The sequence below is a fragment of the Leptonychotes weddellii genome, chromosome 6, assembly GCF_054177405.1.
Source record: "Leptonychotes weddellii isolate Sample4059 chromosome 6, ASM5417740v2, whole genome shotgun sequence".
Taxonomy (NCBI): domain Eukaryota; kingdom Metazoa; phylum Chordata; class Mammalia; order Carnivora; family Phocidae; genus Leptonychotes; species Leptonychotes weddellii.
This window is the reverse complement of record NC_138374.1, coordinates 23,289,152-23,308,925: the sequence shown is the minus strand read 5'-3', so window position 1 is coordinate 23,308,925 and position 19,774 is coordinate 23,289,152. Positions and strand designations below refer to the sequence as shown.

The 19,774-nt window shown below is 37.7% G+C and overlaps 1 protein-coding gene and 1 pseudogene across 3 annotated transcripts; both read right to left on the bottom strand.

Annotated features, from left to right (window-relative positions):
• Nucleotides 1-843: 843 nt before the first annotated feature.
• Nucleotides 844-18,476, bottom strand: PCGF6 (polycomb group ring finger 6). Of its 3 annotated transcripts, XM_081823610.1 has the most exons (8): nucleotides 18,042-18,476; nucleotides 17,153-17,252; nucleotides 16,968-17,064; nucleotides 16,159-16,214; nucleotides 15,999-16,058; nucleotides 15,012-15,120; nucleotides 9,985-10,012; nucleotides 844-1,196 (listed from the first exon to the last, which is right to left on the bottom strand). In XM_081823610.1, exons 1-8 carry the CDS (start codon nucleotides 18,396-18,398, stop codon nucleotides 1,059-1,061), a joined length of 945 nt encoding a protein of 314 aa, XP_081679736.1. In that variant the 5' UTR covers nucleotides 18,399-18,476; the 3' UTR covers nucleotides 844-1,058. The 3 variants fall into 3 exon arrangements, with proteins under 3 accessions (XP_081679736.1, XP_081679737.1, XP_081679738.1); XM_081823611.1 differs by lacking the exon at nucleotides 9,985-10,012; XM_081823612.1 differs by lacking the exon at nucleotides 15,012-15,120.
• Nucleotides 10,020-15,005, bottom strand: LOC115943017 (small ribosomal subunit protein eS12 pseudogene; annotated as a pseudogene).
• Nucleotides 18,477-19,774: the final 1,298 nt, after the last annotated feature.

Here is a 19,774-nt window from a genome sequence, read left to right as displayed (position 1 = left end):
AGGAATAACCTCAAGTAAGCTATCGCTACAAAGTTACAGGTAAGTCATTCCAGTCTTTAGTTGTCATGAGATACAGCCAGCATTATGTCAAACTCAGTAAGAGAAGTTACATTTCTCTGGATTAGACATTTATTTAGTACCTACAAATACCAGTACTAAAAACACTACCAAACTTTCAGCCAGCTTTAAAATATCAGTGAAATTAACACAAATAGGTGTTTTAAATAAAAATTATTTTATGACATTTTACACATGATGGAGAATAACAAAAACCCCTTTAAAATTTAAGTAATAAAAAAGGAAAACTATATAGATGTGCATTGTTAATGGCTCACATTCTATGTTATGTTCAACAATACATGAGGTTTGAGTTTCCACCTTATAACAAGAACAAATTACACAGCTAGAATGGGAGATATTTTCCAATGCTCAAAAACCAAATAGGGTGGGGCGCCTGGGTGGCTCAGTCGTTAAGCGTCTGCCTTCGGCTCAGGTCATGATCTCAGGGTCCTGGGATCGAGCCCTACATTGGGCTCCCTGCTCAACAGGGAGCCTGCTTCTCCCTCTCCCACTCCCCCTGCTTGTGTTCCCTCGCTTGCTGTCTCTGTCAAATAAATAAATAAAATCTTAAAAAAAAACAAAAACAAACACGGCTCATACTACATAGCTATTTCACTTTTCTAGGTGTCTTGGAGTCAGCTTGTTATAAATGCAAAGATGTCCTCTGAAAAGAAGTGGATGGATAAGAGATAATTTGTTACGCCACTATGCTACGCTACTAGGAAATTTAAATAGCACGTGCCTATTTGATTAAGGAATTACCATTCATTTTTAAAACCAAAGAGGGGAACTGAGGCTCATGTCTTCAACTCTTCTTTGACACTTGGTGGTCATCAGCGGCAGCGAGAAGCAGACAGTAAGTCAAATGTGATTCAAGTGGGGCTGCAACCACTGTGTACCAATATTTAATGAACATTTACAATATCTACATATCATAAAACAAAAGCCACGCCATAAAATCCTGAGACAGTTCTTTCTTCAAAATGCTAAAGGTGATCTCACAACTTCATCTGTCCTTTTACACACATGTACTCTACCTGACAAGCTGGATCAAGACCCATTTTTCTTCTGAGAAATTTTTCTACATGCCCAATAGTTGCTTCTCCTGAAACTCGGACAAACTTCTTCTCCAAGGGCTACATAAATAAACATAAATAAATATTTTCAGAACAAATATGCATAAAACATGTAAGTCAAAAAGCAAATTTTACAGCAAAGATGTTCAACAGACTTATGAAAAAAACTACTATGAACTTTGAGTTAATTTACCTATCAAGGAAAAAAAAAAGAATTTTTGCTTAGCTTGCCCTCTCTGAAAAGCACATCAATAACTTTTTTTTTTTTTTAAAGATTTTATTTATTTGACAGAGAGAGACACAGCGAGAGAGGGAACACAAGCAGGGGGAGTGGGAGAGGGAGAAGCAGGCTTCCCGCAGAGCAGGGAGCCCGACGCAGGGCCCGATCCCAGGACCCTGGGATCATGACCCGAGCCAAAGGCAGACGCCCAACGACTGAGCCATCCAGGCGCCCCACATCAATAACTTTTTAATAGAAAGGCTTACTGGTTTATTTTAATACCTCACCAAAAATAAAACTTAGAGTAAAATTTATTGACAGAGAAAGAATACCTAAGACTAAATTATGTCTAAAATAATCTAGTTTCTTCAACAAAAAAACTGCAAGGAAAAAAAAAGAACAAGATGGAGGACGAACTTCTAGTAAGGAATATAAATAAGAGATATGTCAACCAATTACAATGTATGGATCTTATTTGGGTCCTGATTTAAACAAGCTTATAGAACAATTTTCATGAGATAATCTACGAAATTTAAATAGCATGTGCTATTTGATTAAGGAATTACCATTCATTTTTAAAACTGTAGTATCATTATGTTTGTAAAAAGTCCTTATCTTTTAGAAATAAATTTAATTATTTACTGATAAAAATGATACATAGTCTGGGATTTGCTTTAAAATTATGAGAAGTGGTGAAGATATAGATGAAATGAGATTGGCCATCAGTTTATAATTACTGAAGCTGAGTTGTGTACACAGGCATTCTACTCTATCTACTTCTGTATGAGTGCAAAATTTTCCCTAATAAAGAGTTTTCCTTTTTAAGTGGAAAAATAAAAAGATTAACATCCAGACAAATGTGGCTGGAATCTGATCCAATGGTCTAAGGTGATAGGTGGAGAGGCCTCGGGGTTTTAAAGCAGAAACTAACACTTAGCCAGCTACTCTTGTCTCTGAGGCAATTTTAAGGAGGCTACTCTCTAATACAAATGAAAAGCTGAGGTAATCAGAACTAAAAGGGTACCTTTTAGGAAAACATGAGCAGTGTTTTTCAACCCTGAAAGAGAAGGAGCCCAAGATGACTACCAGAGGACCTAGACTTGTTCCATGTAACAGTGCTCAGCTTTCCTACCTGTAGTTTGTTTTCTTAAGATCTTTCCTTACAATAAAGCTATCTCTTATTACCACAGTGTAGCAGGTAGCCTAAGTGTTAAGTGCAGGTACTCCAGAAACAGACTGCTTGGCTATAGGTCCTGGGGTTCTGCCATTTTCTAGCTATAAGTCTTTAGGCAAGTTGCTGAACCTTTCTGTCCTCATTTGTAAAAGAGATAATAGCACCTCTTACACCTCATAGGTTTATCAAGAGGAAAGTGAGTTAATGTACGTAGATACCTATTAATCCTGGCACATAGTTACTACTGGCGTATTGTGACCATTTTACTCTCAATGTGAAAGAACTGGACTCTTATAGAGGGCTTAACAGTCACCATGGGATACTGATATAACCTAGACAAAAATGGCAAAGTTTCATATTCTTTTAAGGTAGGTACAGGATTCACCTCACAAAGCTAAGGCATTCTCACTGAGGAGGAGGTACAGCCGTCCCACAGGTACAGACCCCAAGAAAATACCTCACTGTAGGGGGCAATGACTGACGAGCATGAGAATCCCAGTAAGTGCCTTAAGAAGCTGCTATTCTGAATCATCTAGCTATGCCTGTCTGGCAACCAGCACATTTCTGAAGGTGAATTTCCTGGGCTTACCTCAGGTTTACCAGCAGAGGACAGTCCAATCTCCCTTATTTCTAAATTCTTGGTGAGCACCTTACCCCAGGTGTTTGTTAAAATTAATCCAACTTAGCTAAAGTTATAAATACTGTACTGTTTAGATCATCCAGAACAGAATTAGGACATGTGCCAATACCTGAAAGAAAAAAACTGGTCTTGGCTTTCAAAGCTAGGGTGGCTAACCCTAGTCCTCATGCCCCAGGTTCACAAGTTAACTGGATTTCCCCCCCTATAATTCACATCCAGTTTTTAAGAAAACAATTTGTTTTTTGGTTGTTTTGTTTTTTCATTTAAAGCTCAAAAACCAGTTCTTACCTACATAGTCAACTCATTTTTTCTGCTACACCTAATAGCCACCTACCATCTGCAAATAAATAGGAAAAAAGAAATCCACAGAATTACACTTTTTTGAAATTAAACACAGCAGTCTTCCCTGCCATCTGTAACACAAAAGGTCAATTTGATAAGAAAGCTGAATAAGCTAGTTTAAGATCTGTAGGGAGATTTATAAGACATTTGGTTATTTTCTTGCTTTAGATAATGCATACCACTAAAAAGAGCTTTTTTTTTTTTTTTAAAGATTTTATTTATTTATTTGACAGAGAGAGACACAGTGAGAGAGGGAACACAAGCAGGGGGAGTAGAAGAGGGAGAAGCAGGTTTCCTGCAGAGCAGGGAGCCTGATGCGGGGCTCAATCCCAGGACCCTGGGATCATGACCTGAGCCGAAGGCAGACGCTTAACGACTGAGCCACCCAGGCGCCCCTCACTAAAAAGAGCTTTTAAAAAGATGCTATCAACTCATAATTACATTTTACCTTGAAAAAATTCCTATCTCTGTCAACTGAAGAGGCCTAGAAACAGTTATGAACCCAGTAGCTAGATGAACCCTTGGTAGCCAGATTTTGATTTTTAAAAACTACCAAAAGGAACTAGGACACCTTGGAGAAAGGACTAATTCCATGTCTGGGGGACAAAAAATGTACAAGTTGAGCATGGAACATCTTGTCATATCAGATAGCAAGAAAATATCACAGACTATGATACCTATGAAGGACAATTTGAACATCAATAAAGAAAAAAACTGAAATGGGCTTATTTATTTTTTTAGAAGTAATTTTTTTAAAGATTTTTTTATTTATTTGAGAGAGAAAGAGCCAGAGATAGCGACAGAGAGCGTGATCCAGGAGGAGAGGGAGAAGCAGGCTCCCCGCTGAGCAGGGAGCCTGATGCAGGGCTCGAAGAAATGGGTTTAAATCACAAATATGTTTAAATTCATGAGTTCATATTAAAGTAAAAACAAAAACAACAAAACCTATTTGGTCATGACTGGAGTATGCTAATGAACCAACTCATTACTTTGAACTTGGTAAGTGAAGGGAAAGAATCAAGCATTTATCCTGCTTTTCCTATATAAACTACCACTGGCTAACCAAACAGACAAAGAGAAGTTTCTCTTTATAGAAGTATTTCAACTAATAGGAGAAAGAATGATAGGGGCGCCTGGCTGGCTCTGTTGGTGGAGCATGCGACTCTTGATCTTGGGGTTGTAAGTTCAAGCCCCACATTGGGTGTAGAGATTACTTAAAAATAAAATCTTAAAAAAAAAAAAAAAAGAAGAAGGAATGATAACATCATTTTCCAAACCCTACTAAGTTAATGTGCTTAGCCACTGAGCACCACTGGCTGCTAACATTATAAAGAGGCCCAGACAACCAGACATTATGCGCCTCTAGATGGAAAGAAACACCACCACCTATGAAACAGTCTTGCTCCCCTCAAATCAAACCTGTCTTATCAACCCTCAGACTTAACTACCAGTTTATGGGAAACACAGAAGACAGAAATACATGCTAAATTATACTATGGCAATGCAACATTAAAACCCAATCTGTAGAAAACTATAGGACAAATGACTCAGTTTCATCAACAATGAGTTGAAAGAAAAAAGAAAAGGAAAACCACAGACTTAAAGATATATCAACCAATCACAATGTGTGAACTTTATCTGGATCCTGATTTAAAGTGTTAAAGAAAAAAGGGAGAGAGAGAGAACACCCACTATGATTGAGACAATTAAAAATCTGAACACTGAGTAGATATTTGACAGTAAGAAATCATTAATTTCTTTTTCATTTACCATCCCCAACTTTTTGAAAAATGACTAACTTACAAAGTTGTAAGATAGTACCAGGAAGACCCAGACAGCTTTCACCTAGTTTACAAACTGTTAATATATTGCTATATTCACTTTATCTCTTCTAATTTATATGTATGTGTGTATATGTGCATGCTAATGGTTTGTTGGACCACATGAGATTTGCAGACAGATATTTTACCCCTAAACATATTAGCAGTTATCTTCTCAGAATAAAGGGATTTTCTTATATACAATATACAATATAATTAACAGGAAATATACAGAATATTTAAGCAATTTAACATTAATACAATTACCTAAATAGTACAAATTCTTTTATAAACTGTCCTACTTATATCCTTTAAAAATTGTTTTATGTCATGAAGGCTCACACAATGCATTTTGTTGTCATGTTTCTGTAATCTCCTTTAATCTAGAATAGCTCTGCCACTTTATTATCTTTCATGACACTGACACTTTTGTAACTTTTTTTTTTTTTTGGTATGATACATGGTCATTAAAAAAAGAGACTCATCTTTTTTTTTTTTTTTAAGATTTTATTTATTTATTTGACAGAGAGAGACAGCGAGAGAGGGAACACAAGCAGGGGGAGTGGGAGAGGGAGAAGCAGGCTCCTGGCTGAGCAGGGAGCCCAATGCGGGACTCGACCCCAGGACCCCGGGATCATGACCCAAGCCGAAGGCAGACGCCTAACCGACTGAGCCACCCAGGCGCCCAAAAAAGAGACTCATCTTTTAAGAATACTGAAATATTTACAAATGAAGTGGCAAAATGCTGGGGATTTATTTCAGAATAATACTAGAAGGGAAGTGGACAGAGGTATAGAAGAAATTAAATTGGCCATTAGTTAATTGGTAAAGCTGGGTGATGGACACAGGGAGGTTCTACTTTTCACTATGTTTAAAAATTTTCATAATTGGGGCGGCTGGGTGGCTCAGTTGGTTAAGCGACTGCCTTCGGCTCAGGTCATGATCCTGGAGTCCCGGGATCGAGTTCCGCATCAGGCTCCCTGCTCAGCAGGGGGTCTGCTTCTCCCTCTGCCTTCTTCCCTCTCGTGCTCTCTGTCTCTCATTCTCTCTCTCTCAAATAAATAAATCTTAAAAAAAAAAAAAAAAATTTTCATAATTAATGAGGTGCCTGGGTGGCTCAGTCAGTTTAAGCATCCAACTTGATTTTGGCTTGGATCATGATCTCACGGTCATGAGATTGAGCTCGTGTGGGGCCTGCTTAGGATTCTCCCTCTACCCTTTCCCCCTTGCCCACAAGGGCTCTTTCTCTCTTAAAAAAAAAAAAAAAAAATCTTTTTTTTTTTGTAATTAAAGGTTAAAAAAAAAATGACTCCTGGGAAAAATTATCTGGACTTTATTACTGCCTAGTGAAACACTGTGAAATTGAATGTAGCAAAAAGGGTTTATGACTTTCATGCTACAGGTCTACACGGTAAAAAGTTTAACAACCAGGCATCATCTAGACGGACATACTTAAACTCAAAGATAAGATATAAAAACAGGGGAGCCTGGGTGGCTCAGTCGTTAAGCGTCTGCCTTCAGCTCAGGTCATGATCCCAGGGTCCTGGGATCGGGCCCCGCATCGGGCTCCCTGCTCCGCGGGAAGCCTGCTTCTCCCTCTCCCACTCTCCTTGCTTGTGTTCCCTCTCTCGCTGTCTCTCTCTGTCAAATAAATAAATAAAATCTTTAAAAAAAAAAAAAAGATATAAAAACAGCTTTTTAAGTAGCAGAGAATACTGAGCTATAATACCAAAAGCTATAACTAGAACTCCGTTAAAATCACAGAATAAAAAGAAAAACAGTAAGATTGCCAATCTATTAACTAAGGAAGTATAAGACAGTTTTAGCAAAGTAAAAATAGTCACAAAATGCAGCATTAACAGGATCATTTGTTTCTGAAAGAGGTTCATCATCTCTCACAGGTATAAGGCCTTCAAATTAACACCTGTTATGATCAATTAAAACTGAAAACTTAATGTCTCAAAACTATAGAACAGTATAAATCAAACTCCTATATGCCTATCACCTAGCTTTATCAACTCAAGGTCAATTTTGTTTTAAATATACCACACCCATTTCCCACTGTAACTACTTCGTGGCCCCCATTCCCAGATTTGTTTTGGAGCAAACCCCAGACATATTTCATTTGTAAACACTTCAGTAGGTATCCCTAAAAGATAAGAGATCTTTTTAAAAACATGATGCCATTATCATACTTTAAAATTCTTAATATCAGAAAATTTCTAGTAAATGTTCAAATTTCACCAATTGTCTCAATTTTCTTACCCAGCAGGAAATGATTTTATTGTTTTTAGGGCTGTCATTAAAGAGAGAATAAAAATAAAACAAAGATTTTGTGAAAAAAAATATAACCAAATATGAACTCAAACTATGAATTCGAATTCTAATTTTTACATGTATTATTTTTACCAGATGTATTTTTGTACTTTCAAATATATACACTAAATATATTACAAACAATATTTCTATTCAAAGTTCCCATTGGATCTTGGCTTAGTTACTTTTTAAAAATTCAACACCTTTATTGGGATATAATTCATGTATCATTAAATTCACCATTTTAAAGTATACAATTCAAAGATTTTTAGTTTATTTAAACAGGGTTGTGCAACTCATCACCACTATCTAATTTCAGAACATCTTCATCACCCAAAAAGAAACCCCACACCAATTAGCAGTCACTCCCAATTTCCCCCTCTCTCCCGGGACTCTGGCAACCACCAATCTATATAGTATTTTCTGCTTCTATGAATTTCTCTGCTCTAGACATTTCACATAAATGGAATCACACATTATGTGGTCTTTTGGTGCCTGGTTTCTTTCATTTAACGTAATATTTTCAAAATTCATCCATGTTGTAGCATTTATCAGTACACACTCCCTTTTACTGCCAAATAATACTCCACTGTGTGGCTATATCATATTGTGTTTATCCATTTACCAGTTGATGTGATATTTGGGTTGTTTCAGTTGGGGGTTATTCTCTCATAAATGTTTATTTTTCAAATCAAATCCAAATAAACTCCATACATTGTAGTTAGTTATGTCCTCTGAGTCTCTTTTAATTAATATGTTCTATCTATGTTTCCTCTTCACCCCTCCCTTTTATTCTGGAGAAACACAATTGTTTGTGCTGTAGCTTTCCACTGTCTAGATTTGGCTTATTATATTCCTAAGGTGTCATTTAACATGTTCCTTTGTCCCCTGAATTTCTTGTAAATTAGTAATTAAATCTAGGAGTGTGATCAGCTGCACATTTGTTTTGGTAAGAATACTTCACAGGTGGTATTGTCATCCTATTTTTCTAATGTGAGACAATTGGAACTACATAAATATTCTAGGTCCATATGTGCGTTTGTGGAAGCAACAGGCTAATATTTCAACTTAATGTCTAGTTCTTTCTTCATGAAGTTTTTATACTCTGTTGGTTTGTGTGGCTACTACAGGTCATTGGACAAACATCTTCGGCAAACTCTAGGAGCATATGACACTGTACTTGTCCCATACAGAAACTCATATGCCACTTTCCCAGCCACCATACTACTAGGAAAGAACTCCCTAATCCCCATAAATCTGGTATTTTACAACTTAGAAGAAATTCAAAGTTACCGAACTTAACACTGCATTCCCTCCATCACACTGATCTCTGGGAAACATCTACAATATACTTCATCCACAGAAGTACCCATCTATTCCTATGCTTCAATTCATGTCTCTAAGCCAATATACTCATAAAACAGTATACCCAACCAGGTATAATCCACCCAAGTATTAGTACAGACTTTGAAAAAGTCACTAAAAATCTAAACAGATCAAAGTCAGCTATTTCCTGTATATTTACAGTCCCAAGTAACTATAAGGCCTGATTTAGCCCTTTTTAAAAAGTTACCTTTTCAAAAAAAAAAGAGGGAAAAGTTACCTCTTCCTTAATGACTCATACTATAGGAGCAACACTGTGTACAATGGGACCTGTGATAATAGAGCCTTTAAGGCAACTCTTAACTTAGGTACATTAACAAAGGACTTCATTCTTACCTCTAAAATTTCAGTAAATGATTGAAGCCGCAAGTTAGGGCAGGTTTACCTTGAGCCCAAAATGTTACATGCAAATAAAAATTTAAGCTCATATTTAACTCTGAATGCCAAACTATGCAAAAAATGTTTTGAAATATTTTTTTTTTTTTAAAGATTTATTTATTTATTTGAGAGAGCGAGAATGAGAGAGAGTACATGAGAGGGGGGAGGGTCAGAGGGAGAAGCAGGCTCCTCGCTGAGCAGGGAGCCCGATGCGGGACTCGATCCCGGGACTCCAGGACCATGACCCGAGCCAAAGGCAGTTGCTTAACCAACTGAGCCACCCAGGCGCCCTGAAATATTTTTTAAAGTCACCAAATTATCGCAGTATTTGGTTTTAGAGTTTTAAAAATTTCTCACTTGTTTCCTTAGACCTCTGTCCTGAATTAATAACAAATCCCTACTTAATAACTCTTTTCTCATAAACTTATTATGAGAGCATTACTGAATGTACTTCACATTTCTACTTTTATTTACAAAACTCTACGTAATTGAAAACAATCTCCACATGACTGCTAATCTGACTCTTTAATTGTGTACTACAGGGTCCTCCTGTGAAGTAAATAAAAATAAAATACCTTAAAATGTCCCGTGCCTTCATTAGCACTGAAAAATGAAAGCAAAATTAATCAACATTTTAAACTATACATTAAATCATGTAACACAGAAAAATAACATGAATATAAATATTTGAGGAACATCAATTTAATTTTAAAACACCATCACCTAGCCCTTTACGAAATAAATAATGTAGTTGTCATTTCTGCCACCTATTGGTAAGGCAAAGGCAGTGTCAGCCACTACTTTACTTTGTATACTTCTAGGAGTTAGAAGTATATCCGTAGTATTTAGATTTCCCCCACATGTAGCATTCTAACATTTTCCAATTTAAAGTAAAACTTCTATCATAATTAATGTTTTTTTTTCTTTACAGTAACCCTTACAAGATAGATTTCTTACAAGAAGGCTGCTAGATTTCCTGTTGTTTTACTTATAGCATAATGGGCATGACTTACTCAGTTTGCCCTTCACCTTGAAGTACAAAGAGATTTCTTGATTAAATCAATTATGTTTATGTCATGAGGAGACAAGGGGCACTAATTTTTGTTGGGCATCTACTATGTACCAGGCATTATATTAGGTCTTCACACAGGATGCATGTTTTTCATTCAGTCCTCATAATAGCCCTGCATATCAGGTATTAATATTCCCCTTATATAGATGAGGAAAATTAAGCTCAGAGAGGTTTAATAACTTGCTTAAGGTCACAGAGCTATTAAGTGATAAAGCTTCAAACTCAGGTGTACCTAGCATCAAAACCCACATTCTTTCTTCCTTATCATGTTGTGAAGAGTAGGCCAGATAACAACTGCATCATCTACAGAATATTCTTATAATACAAAAAGAGAAATATATTAAAATATAACATATAAGCTATATTATAAATAATATTACATTAATATAAAGGTTATATATATGGACATAATAGGAACCTAAGATATATAAGCTTAGAGTTGTAAAATAAAATACCCTATGTGTTACAAGAATTATCTCTATAGAATCCATGATGTATGGTCATTTGGCTTCTGCTTAGGCACCTAAAGAGATAGACGGCTTCTTATTTGACAAGTCAATTCATTCCATTTGTGGGCAACTTTGTTAGAATTGCTTGCTTGCACTGAAGCAAATATGTTTCTCCCTGTAACTTACACCCACTAGTCCTAGTTTTGCCTTTCGGTACTCTTGTGAACTAGACCCAATCTTTCTTTCATACGATAACCCTCTAAAGATTTGAAATGAACTTAAGGGGCTTATGACTGTTTTCTCTTTTTCAGATTATTTTTGTTCCTTCCCTTACCACATATGATATGGTTTTTCAAACCTTTTACTATTCTGGTGACACCTCGGCTTACCAAGATCTCTCTTAAAACGTAGTGCCCAGAGTTGAACATAATACTCTAGTTGGATTAATACAGCATACAGTTGGATATTACCTCCATGGTTCACTAAATGCTACTGAGCTTAAGACTGCATGAAATTTTTGCTGTATCACACTTAAGTCATGTGAGTCCATTTTCCTCACTAGCACATGTACAAATTACAGCACCACAGACTACTTTAACTTTTATTTTTGAATGACCCTGCATTATTTCAATACTCATATATTGCTAATAGTTTAGACATGGTAGGAATACCATAAATTGGTACTTAGGACAACCCTGTTAGTTGCTATTATAATCCCCAATTCAGCAATACAGAAACTGATGATGAGAGAAGTTCAGCTACATCCCAAAGGTTATATACCTTGACTTACTGAGACTCTTCAAAGTCTATGCTTTCTGTACACACTATACTGCTTGTCTGAAGTTATTTCTTTTTATCATCTTCTACTTTACACACAGAAACTGAAGAACAAAAAGGAGAAGTACAAGAATATCTAAAGATCACCAAACACGCATACCCAATTTAGGGGGGAAATCTAACTTCATATTCCAATGGTTGAAAAATCACTGTTCACAGGCTGAACCTACCTCAGTTTTCTTGCTCCTCCAACTTAAGTGGGCTCAAAAGCTGGACCAAATTTGCTTTTGTACTTGCCTCAGGTTAAAACTCCTCTGATATTTGTCCTGCCATGAAAGAGCTGCCTACAGGCTACCCTCAGGAGCCTGACTTCTGTGGCAATATAAAAGCTCTTCCATGTAGTGAACTCTGGGAACTGGTGACTTCAAACGGATTCTTTGCCTCTGGAAGCTTTCTTTCAAAAGGACTCCTTGCCACCCTGGAAGCTTTCTTCCCCTCAACTAGTTGACAACAGATGAAGAGCTATATTATGAGTTCAACTACTCATCATAATCATCCACATAAAAGGCTCAATTCTTTCTTTTTACAGATAGGGAAGCTGAAGCTCTGAGAAGTTAAAACTAAAAGTTCCATGAGGGGCAAAGGCCGTGGCCTACTTATTCAAACTGTATGATCAACAACTAGCAGAATGCTATGCTGGTACATATAGCAGGACCTTAATAAACATCGTGTGAAAAAACAAAAAGCAATTTGTCAATGTTCACAAAACTAGATAATAGAGAAGCTAGGATTTAATTCTAGATCCCTTATTCCAAGTGAGGGCTCTTTTTTTCTTTTTTTAGAACAAGAACAAAGTTTTGTTGTTGTTGTTTATTTCTTGCATTTGAAGTATTCCTCAATGACATCCTTGGCCTGAGACTCTTTGTTATAGTCCTTAACCACCACACAATTGCAACCAACCACTTACGGGGTTTTCCCTCTCTGTCAATTTTATAGAGGCCCACCCACTCCCCTAGTTTCTTGCTGTCATCAACCTTAATTAGGTTGATTTGGTGTTCAGCATAAAGGGCCTCCATCAACTTGACATACATAGGCTCATCACAGTTGGATGCAAGCACACAAAGAAGGGCTTGGTGCTTATCTAAGGTTTTGGCAGCTTTGCAAACTCCATGTGCTAGGCCAGCATGGAGGAGGGCAGTCTTCAGCACCTCTTGTAAAGCAGTATTAATGTCCATTACACCTCCAGCAGCAATGCCTTCCTTGGCCATGGCGGTGGGTTTTGGGTGAAGCCGAACCAAGTCCACCTGAGCCTCAGCCTCCCGGCAACTGGCAGCAGGGAAAGAACATGAGGGCTCTTTTTTCTATAGCAGGGAATGTACTGATAATGTAGTAAGTTTGGTAAGTGGTAATGACTGCCTTGAGTACCATGGTCAAGTCTCACTCATTAGGAAAGCCTGCTATGATTAATTATTGATTTCTGCAGTGGGCAAAGGAAGAGGTAACGGTGGCATGCCCATCACATATTTGCTATCTTTGCATCCCTGCCACTTTTCAAAAAATGTATAAAAAAACCCTGATCATCAGTTCTTGCTGTGCATTGTAGGAAATGTCACATTTCCCCAAAATATTTTTTAGAAATATAAATTCCTTTCCATTTTCAAATTTTAATTAAATAGACTTATTAAAAACCAAGGTACATGGTCAAAATTCAAATGCAATGAAAAGTAAGACCTTTTCCCATCGTGGACTCACAGACTCCAGCTGTCCTTTCCTAGAGGCAACTAATGGCCATTAAAATCCTCTTCTATGTCCTTTAAGGAATGGTCTGGGCATGTAAAACGTGTCTACGCACGTATTTTCTACCACTCTCTTTAATATAAATAAATAAACGAGAACGTACAATGTATTCTTACTTTGGAGACTGTTCCACATTAGCACATATGCTATCATATTAGCACGTACTCATGTGCTATATACCATTATTTAACCAGGTCCCTTTTGGACATTTAGATTGGAACATATTCTTTATTATCAGAAATTGCTGGTTTAAAGTTTGGTATTACCTAGTTTCTGTTCATTCCTCCAAAGGGATTTTTATTTCATTATCAAGCACTACTACATGGGATCTGTGTAGGCATGAGAAACGGTTTCTGGCCTCTTAGGGGTCCTTAATATCAGCTGAGAACATAGGGTGACTACATAAAGAGATAAATACAACATAGCACAAGCTAGACACTAATAAGTGATATAGGCAACCAAAAATTATAAGGAGGAAATAGCTAAAAAGTAAAGTAGTCATCAGTGACATAAAATGGAAAGTCTGTATTTTCCAAAAAAGGCATTTTAGTTTATTCTGCAAACTATTTAAGTATTCTGAAAACTGCAGTTTGATGCATGCCAACTCTGTAATCATGATAGTGTTTAACAATGTTGCAATATAATGGAGTACACCATATGCTACATACAATGTTTGAAAGAAGCAATTTATATGAATTAGAAAGATATCCATCTACTTTAGAAAACAGTTTGGCAAAACCAAGTAAAGTTAAAAACAAACATATGCTAAGACTCAGCAAATCTATACTCTTAGAGAACTATCTTGTATATATATACGAGATATATGAGATATGTAGACAAATATTTATGTATATATGAGATATACATGAGATATGTACACAAATATTTAAAGCGACATTATTTATAATAGCAAAAATTGGAAACAAGCTAAATGTTCAACAGTACAAGAAAAGATAAATTATGGCATGTTGATTTTGAGGGAATACCAGGCAATGGTGAAAATGAATGAACTACAGCTACACATTTCCATATGGATGAATCACAGAATGCTGAGTGAAAAAAGCAAGTTGTATTAAAAAAAAAAAAAAGTTGTAAGACACAGTGATACCATATAAAGTTTTTAACGGACAAAAGCAATTCTACATATTACTTAAGCATTGATACATGAGATAAACATATTTTAAAAATCATTGGGATGGCGATCATTACTTTTAGGAGAGTGGTTATTAACCTCTAAGAAAAGGGGGGGTGGTGAACAGGAAGAGGTAGCCGAAGGGCTCCCGCCATATACTAGCATGGGTTATTTCTTAAGCCAGATGATGGCAATACAAGCAGTTGTAGTACTATTTCTTTAGACCTTTTTTTAAATCTTAAATATTTCATGATTCATTTTTAAAAGAATATCAGAAAAACTTGATTTTGCCTGAGTTCAGGATGATTTCGTAACTGTTGGGACTTAACAAATTCTTTATTTTAAGGTTAAGAGGCAGAGGTTTAGGGTACTCACCCAATGAACTCTAGTAATAAAGACATATCAAGTTCAGGTGGAATACGAAACACTGACTCTAAGACTTTCTTAGATCTTCCTTTGCTCGAAGGGACTGGCTGAGGAACAGCTATTTAATAGCCAAAGAAAAAAAAATTTCATGAATTGAGATCTTTGAAAAATAACCACACATATGATAACTATGTTGACTATTTAAAAGATCATAAAGCCCTCAATCTTCCTTTCTTTAATAACATTAATCTGTCAAAGCCACTGAAATTGCACCTGGGGACCAGTCCACATTGGAAGGCAGACATATGTGGCTGGTTTATCAGGGCCACAGAGAGAGCTCATCATAACACAACAGATACAGGTAATCTTTAATAAGCACTACTGTGTGCCAGGGTTCAGGGCTCATACTCAGCATTGCACATGCGCATTCTTGTTTAATCCTTGTTATAATCCCATAAGTATACTGCTACTCTTTTTTTTTTTTTAACAGTTAAAACTGTAAAGAAACTGAGATTACTGTTTAAGTGAGATTAGGCAATATGTAGTAAGTGGAAGAATCAGGATTTAAACAGAAATTTATCTAACTTCTATACTGTGACACTACCATCATCACAAAAACTATCTGAACAGTTACTATGTTCCAGGCACTGTTTTAAGTGCTTTGTATTACTCAATGTATCCTTACTACAATTTTATGAAGTGCTGTCATTATCCCTACTTTACAGATGAGGAAATTGAGACATTGGAGTAATTTGCCAAAGTCACACAGAAAGTAAAGTGGCAGAGCTAGGGTCAAACTCAGTCTAGCTCCAGAGTCTATACTCTTTCATTTTTATAAATAATTAAATTGGATTATACTACATCTTTACCTTCATAATCTTTCTCTTTGATCATAAAATAACCAACTATCACCAAAAACAACCTCAAAGGGATTAAATTTTATTAAGTTAGTATTCTTTAATCTATAAATACATTATGATATACACCCAAACTTACCAGGTTTAGGTACTTCTAGACCTCTTTCTTTATAGAAATCATGCATTTGCTTTTTTTCTCCTAAAAAATGATAAAACACAGACTAAATTACACTTAAAATGTAACTAATAGAGTCAGCAGAGATTCTGGGATTCACAACTATGTAATAAAACAAACTTACTTTCCTCTAGATTGATCACTAATTTGTACACTATGTCTTGTAATTGTCGGTCCAACCTAATAAAAGGAAAGGATGGAGAATACCTCAGAATTCAGCAAAATGCATTTTGGTACAGAGTGAGAGTGAATGATGCTCTTTGCAACTGTTTTCTCTTGGGAGTGGATATCTCCTTTTTCAGAGGTGAATTATTTTTAGGTAGCACTGGCTCTCACCTGAGATAACCTGAAGTAATTAATTATAAATAATCATAGACTCTTGAATGGTTTGCTCAATTGTTCCATGTGTACTGGTCTTATTCGCTTGCAGAGACTGTATTTTGAACTTCTATGCATCATCTACAAAGCATTCTTCTATAAAGGGATAGAAATGTTATAGTATTTGCTGAACAAATGAAAGCAATCCACTTTTAGTATTTTTCTTCCCTTAGGAAACGGAGTATGAATTGAAAATTAAAAAAAAATAAATAAATAAAAAAACACAATGACCTATGATACACGGGTTTTTCTAAAGAGGCCAGTTATTTCAGGCATTACTTTTAAAAAGTACCCCAAAATGACAAGGCTAAACTAGTCTCATTAACTTGAGTGATGGAATTAAAATCCTCAAAAAGAGAGGCCTGTGCTTTTTTATTTTTTTTGTCTCCAGCAGATATCACAGTGCCTGGTACACAGTAAGTGTTCTATATGTATTTTAGAGAATATGTAGTTCCCTTTTTGAAATAGGTCAAGAGTTTATTTCCAACTACACAACTAGAAGCTTTCAGAAAAAGTGTATTTAAAATACAAATTTTACTTATATATTTCTCTTACCTTATGTTATAAAGAGGTTGTGTCTGATGTACTACTATGTTGCATTTTGGACATCTGTTGCTATAGTAAAAATGTCTTACAATGCAGCTTTTACAAACTGTTGGGGAAAAAAGTTTAAATTAGGATGCTTTAGAGACATTTCAAAAATTGAATGTATTAGTTTGAAATGTGAACTATATGCTTACACGTATGAAGACATTCTGTAATGGTAGTTGCATCTATTAAGTAACCTTTGCAAATGGAACACAAGATGTATGGTGTCAGCTCAGAGAGATTAATCAGGCGCTGAAAATGCAATGGAAATAGTTTTAAAATACAAGTCCTTGCCTTCTCAAATTCTTAAACCATAATCCCCACATTTCATTATGAACAATGTGTAACTTACTTTGCAACATGGAAACATGTTACAGTACCTCCAACCCTTCAAAATCCTGCTCAAAGTTACAATAACACAATATACACCAATGTTTCAAAAAGATCTCATTCTTTTGGATATATTGTATATTGCCCTATGAGGGGCATCTTACTTTATAAATTACTTACAAAATGGGCAAACTTGCCAGAGATACTGGTGTTTATGTTTAATATATCAATTCTGACTGGCTAGGTGTTACCAACTTGATAAAGTATGCACTACCACATTAAAAAAACGAACAAAAAACCTTCCCAATTAGAGACTGATGAGATAGGGAAGGGTTTACCATCCTCCGAACACCCTGTAAAAATGGACTGTTTCCCTGTCCGACTGTAAGCTCTTGGAAGGCAGGAGCACTGTACCCTTGGCGCCTACCCGCCTGGCATAATTTAGTAATTATTTACAAAATAATCGAGGCGGACCTGAAGAGCCTAAGTGATCGGCAGGAAGCTCACAAAAAGAGTCGGCAGGGAATCGGGCGCGGACCAGTCCGCGCCACATGCCTAGGCAGGTTGAGAGAGAGGGGTGGAGGTCGACGCGAGTGCCAAAAGCTGCAGCGGCGAGCTGGGGACGCGGCCGGGCCCTTACTGGGGAGGGCTGGCTTCGTCCCTCACTCAGGCCCCTCCGGCCCGGCGTGGTCCGGCACCGGCTATAAATACCTCCTCCTCGTCCTCTGAGTCCGGCCGACCCCCTTCCAGCCTCAGCGAGAAGTGGCTCATCTCTTCCTCCTCCTCCTCCTCTTCCTCCTCCAGCTCCTCATCCTCTTCCAACTCGTCGTCCTCGTCCTCGAAGCGGCCCCTCATGCGGCCCAGGCTGCGCTCGGGCTCCAACTCGGGGGGCCGGGAGCCCGAGCAGCCTGGAGCCCCCGCCTCGGGCAAAGGCGGCGGGCCCTCCTCATCCGCTGCGGGTGCCGGGGTGAGAGCAGGCGGGGAGACCGCAGGGGGGGGCGGCATGGCTGCAGCTCCCTCGGCCTTGGCGGCGCCCGCGCTCCCGGTGGTCACCGAGACCCTCTCCATGCCGCGGCCAGAGACCGGTGGAGACGAGACCCCGCGGCTGGATAGCGCGGGAGTTCTGCCTACCTGCCTACGCTGCCAGTGCGCAGGCGCGGCAACCTGCAGGGCCCGCTGGGAAATGTGGTTCACTGCCCCTCACCTAAACCTGGGCGGGCGTGCACTGAGCCGCTCTGCATATAGGGCGGGGCTTGCGGGTCGTATGTAGAAGAAGCTCACCCAATTTTTGCTTTGGAAGTCTGACGCTCTCTTTACTCCCTTTTGTTTTATTTATTTATTTATTTTTTAAGATTTTATTTATTTATTTGACAGAGAGAGACACAGCGAGAGAGGGAACACAAGGAAGGGGAATGGAAGAGGGAGAAGCAGGCTTCCCGTGGAGCATGGAGTCCGATTTGGGGCTCGATCCCAGGACCCTGGGATAATGACCTGAGCCGAAGGCAGACGCTTAACGACTGAGCCACCCAGTCGCCCCTATTTATTCTTTTTTAAGATTTTATTTTGTAAAGTTATCTCTGTACCCAACGTGGGGCTTGATCTTACAAACCTGAGATCAAGAGTCGCAGGCTCTACCGACTGAGCCAACCCGGCACCCCTCTTCACTCCCTTTTAAAAATGACAAAATTGGTACCGTTCCAGACAGCAGTATTCTGTCTGCATCAGTTGATGGGCAGAGCATTGAAATAGGTGTTAAAATGATGTTGTATTATGAACAATAATGATTTAAATTTGAGTAGCGATTGTGTGTTTCTTTCATTCATGATTATTTCCCTTAGGAAGTATGACGTCTCTTGTTGAAATATGTTAAGTTTGTTTGGAGGAATTAAATCTTGTATTGCCACAGGATGGAAATTTAATCGCCATTCGAAGACCATCCATGAGTCCCCATCACACAGAGGAAAGCCCATTATATTTAATTCAACAAACATTTATTGAAGGTCTACTGTAGCAGGAACTGAGACCTATTACGCACTCCCACCCCCACCCCCAATTTTTTTAGAAAAGATATTTGGAGTTGGCTTACTTTATTCTTGCTGACTAACATAGTGCCAGCTAATGTCATGATGCTTGCAAGCTGGATTCAGAAAGGAGTCAAAAGCTCCTTAACGAAATAATGCTGGGGGAAAAAATCGTATCTGAGAGAAACTGTGTTGTCAATGAGTAAAATTAATGCTAATTTGGGAGTGGTGTACCTACTTCTTAGGGAATGGTGAGGAAATCAAGTCACTGTGATTGTCTGGGGAAAACTGAACAAGATTTAATGTGCCCCCATTCCTCCTGGACTAGACTCTACCTTTCCCTCTGCAGTCCCCAAAGTCTGGTCAAGCTTAAGATACTGAAGTTTGCAAGATCCAAAAAGTGGAAGGAAGGAAATGTCTCCT